At 42.1% G+C, this 4,049-nt stretch overlaps 1 protein-coding gene across 1 annotated transcript; it reads left to right on the top strand.

Moving 5' to 3' along the window:
- Nucleotides 1–476: 476 nt before the first annotated feature.
- Nucleotides 477–1,061, top strand: LOC100770592 (keratin-associated protein 9-9-like). Its single transcript, XM_027427727.1, has one exon. It carries the CDS (start codon nucleotides 477–479, stop codon nucleotides 1,059–1,061), a length of 585 nt encoding a protein of 194 aa, XP_027283528.1.
- Nucleotides 1,062–4,049: the final 2,988 nt, after the last annotated feature.

Here is a 4,049-nt window from a genome sequence, read left to right as displayed (position 1 = left end):
CTGTGAATATTGTGCCACTCTAACTGGTTTAATGAAAAGGTGAACAGCCAATAGCTAGGCAGGATTTTAGGGGCAGCGAGGATGCTGGGAAGAAGAAGGGTGATGTGACCTGGCTGGCAGGGCAAAAAATTCCACCTACATTTGTCCACACTGAAAGAAAAAGATTAGAGTTAAAGCTGATGTAGTGAAAGGCAGTTGGTTTTGTCATTCAAGGAAAAGGGTATTAATTGTTTACTTACCAATCAGGAAAGTAAACATATGGATTACTAAAGAAAAATTCAAAACACTTAAGGAGAAACTTCTCCTTTGAAGTACTTCATAGGATGAGAAAATTAGCATAAATGATGACACACACAAGTTCTCCTCATTGGCTCAAATTTTGGGGCATCATGTATAAAAGGCAAAATAACAAAGAAAAAAATAGATTTTTGGGAAACTCACCTGTGAGTAGAACTCCTCTCTCCATATCCAACACCATGACCAACTCCTGCTGCTCTCCTTGCTGCCAGCCTACCTGTTGCAGGACCACCTGCTGCAGGACCACCTGCTGGAGACCAAGCTGTGTGACCAGCTGCTGCCAGCCCTGCTGCCAGCCCAGCTGCTGTGGCTCCAGCTGCTGCCAGCCTTGCTGCCAAACCACCTGCTGTAGGACCTGCTTCCAGCCAAGCTGTGTGAGCAGCTGCTGTCGCACACCTTGCTGCCAGCCCTGCTGCTGTGTGTCCAGCTGTTGCCAGCCCTGCTGTCAGCCCAGCTGCTGCCAGCCCAGCTGTTGCCAGCCCAGCTGCTGCCAGCCCAGCTGCTGCCAGCCCAGCTGCTGTGAGTCCAGCTGCTGCCAGCCCAGGTGCTGTATCTCTAGCTGTTGCCAGCCCTGCTGCCAGCCCTGCTGCAAGCCCTGTTGCAAGCCTTGCTGCAAGCCCTTCTGCCTCGACCTGTGCTGCCAGCCAGCTTGCTCTGGACCTGTGACCTGCACTAGGACTTGCTACCAGCCCACATGTGTCTGTGTGCCTGGCTGCCTGTCCCAAGGCTGTGGGTCCAGCTGCTGTGAGCCCTGTGGTTGTTGATCAACTTACCATAGACCCAATATCTACATAAAATAGCCTTCTACTATCAAACCTTCCTGATAACCACACTACACCAAACTTACTGTTCCTTCTCTAAAAAGAAGCCTTACACTGTGTAACCACCAGCATCTCGTTAGCAGATGTGTTTTTTCAGTAAACACAACCTTATCTACAGTGTTCCTCCTCTTTGCTCTGGGTCTTTGTCAAAGTCATCTATTACTGACCTGGATTCACGGTCTCAGCCTTGGAAAATTTGCTTATTTCATTTTCAACTTACAGGAGGTTTATAAAATCCAAAGAAAGAAAGAAAGAAAGCACTGTGATTTTTCCCAGTGTTACTCATCATTCATTTCCATGTGTTTATAATTACTATGACTCACCTTGTAACTCATCCATAAAAACTTTGCATTGTCTACTGGTTGGAAGGCTATTATCTATGGTTTACTAATAAAGTCTTCACTCAATTATCTCCTAAGTTTCCTAAGTTGTATTTTGTCTTGTTTCTGTGTTTTTCTTGTCATATTGTGTCATCTCATCTGAGACACATCAGAGTCTCAGACATAGGCAGAGACAACACGCAGGATATGAGTGAGCTGTGTCAGGTCACATAGTTAAGGATAAAAAACATCCCTCCAGAGACTTGGACTTACCTGTTGCAGCTCTGGTGTGATAATGGGAACAACTTAATGAAGCAGAGACATCAGAACTGAGTACTGGGAAGCTGTGCATCTCATGATGCTCTCTGCCATTTACCAATCACCTTGGTAACCAGTAACCACTGAGCAAAAGAGTTGGTTTTAGGATCCTAGAAAGCCATGGAAACCTTGTATTGCCTTACCTAAAAAGGCTGCTGATGATAACTTTTAAATATTTTTCAACCACAGTATACTTGCTACCGTCTTGGGATTTTGAAAGCATTTTTTACAGTCTGTGTGTCTGGTGTGTGTGTGTGTGTGTGTGTGTGTGTGTGTGTGTGTGTGTGTGTAGTGATCAGAAGACAAATATGAGAGTTGTTTCTCTCATTTCACAATGTAGGTCTTGGGGATCAAACTCAGACTTGGAGGCACCTTGATCTGCCAAGCCATCTCAGTATTTGGATGTGAAAAGACCATTTGAAAATTGTTGGTCTTGTAGAAATGGCACAGTTTATGTCTTTACTCTTCTGTTTACCTGTACAAATAGCCATGTTGGAGAGGGAGTTGATTTATGATAACACTGATAAGAAAGAAGTAAAAAAAAATAACATTTTACATGGAAATGTGCAGTAATTATAGATTCCCAGAGACTGTTCTGTAAGTTGAGATAGAAAGTACTTGGAGTAGGTATCTAGTGCCCATAATCTACAAAAATATACCCCAGGTCTACTGAGGACTTAAAATTGACTTAAAACCCTTGAAACACTTGTAAGAAATAGATAAACATCTCCGAGAAAGGACATGTTTTTATCACCAGAAAAAAACAGCCGAATTTGGCTTCTAACATATAGAGCTTGCAATCATTAGAGACCGTTAACAGAAAAATGAAAAAAAAAAAAACAAGTTATAAACTTGGTGGCATCTGAGAAAGACAAAAATAAACATGACCAAAATTATAAAGAAATGGTCAATGTGAGCAGAATTCAAGGAAGTGCAAATGAAGACTAAAATGAGGCCTCTTTATATACCGATATTAATGGATTAAGATTACCTTGTTTCACATTTGGAAAAATAGAATTTTAAAACTATGGAGTCGGTAATTGGCAAAAGTAGAACAAGCATCTCTGTTCCTTCTCAAGCATGTACTCTGCATTGCTACAATATAATCTTGGGGGATGAAGGTGATGCCTCATGGTTTCGGAGAGCCAAGGAAGCCTTGGGTGAGTGCATAGCGAGTGAAGTCCTGGGTGGACAGGCATTGTTAACATGGGCACAGTGATGTCAAGGACCCAATGCCTCAGACCCATAGGAAACTGAATTAGTACAGTAAGAGAAAGAGATTTCCATGAGGTCACTTGATAGGCAGCAATGCTGACTCAGAAGATGAGTGGGGAAAGGCTGCTTTGCTTCAAGGTCTCAAGGTAATTGTGTATACAAATGACCACCATCCTCAACTATATGTAAACCAATTCCAGGTTTATCATGTCAGTCATTACACTTAAAACAATTCCCCATCAATAAACACCAATTTGTATTTATAATGGAACTATCCGAAACAGTTGAGTCATGGAATCAGTCTCAGTGTCAATCAATAAATGAATGTGTGCATCCCAGCATGTGTAGAAATTACTTAGCCATAAGGAAGAATGATGCATTTTGTTTGCAAAATAAGCCATGCTCAGAAAGATGGATCCTGAATCTTTTCTCACATGTGTGCAATCTAGATTTCTTTAAAAGACATGAAGGTGGAAAGGGGCTATGTGGAAAGTGAAGGAGACGAGCAAGAGAGGAGAAATGAGAGAAGAAAGGGTAATGGGAAGGGCCAAATAAGATCAAAGTACACAGTGAAGTAACAAATCCTGTCACCTCTAAGCTTTCCCACCTCCAGAATGCAGCGGCTCCATCTGTAGGAAGCCACCACCACTCTCTGACTACTAAACAGGCTTGCTTAACGTTAATTAGATCCATGATAAATATTGCATATTTGTCAGGGAGCATCACCATATGTATTTTCCCCTGGTTCACAGGAGAAAACTTGAGGGCTCTAAACTTAGGGTGGATTAATTTGAGTCATTGTTTCAGAATATGAGCTGGACTGTTAGATCAGTCGTCCCCAAATACAACCTTTTCTATAGACGATGAAGAGATGGAGTTGAGTTTGTTACTGTTTTGCCACCAAAACTTCACAAAATGGTGTGTTTTGTTAAAATATACTAGCAATCACTAATTTATTCATTTATCCATTCTCTAAAGTGCCATCAAAAACTTCCAATTACAGTGGCTAGAGGGATGGCTCAATGGGTAAGAATGCTTGCCATGCAAGCACTGGGGAGCTGAACTTGAATTCTTAGCA

The sequence above is a fragment of the Cricetulus griseus genome, chromosome 7, assembly GCF_003668045.3.
Source record: "Cricetulus griseus strain 17A/GY chromosome 7, alternate assembly CriGri-PICRH-1.0, whole genome shotgun sequence".
NCBI classification, from domain to species: Eukaryota; Metazoa; Chordata; class Mammalia; order Rodentia; family Cricetidae; genus Cricetulus; species Cricetulus griseus.
Note: the sequence above shows the minus strand (reverse complement) of the source record. Positions and strands in the feature narration are given on the sequence as shown.

Coding starts and splice junctions, on each gene's coding strand:
- LOC100770592 (XM_027427727.1), top strand. CDS start 477: ATGACCAACTCCTGCTGCTCTCCTTGCTGCCAGCCTACCTGTTGCAGG.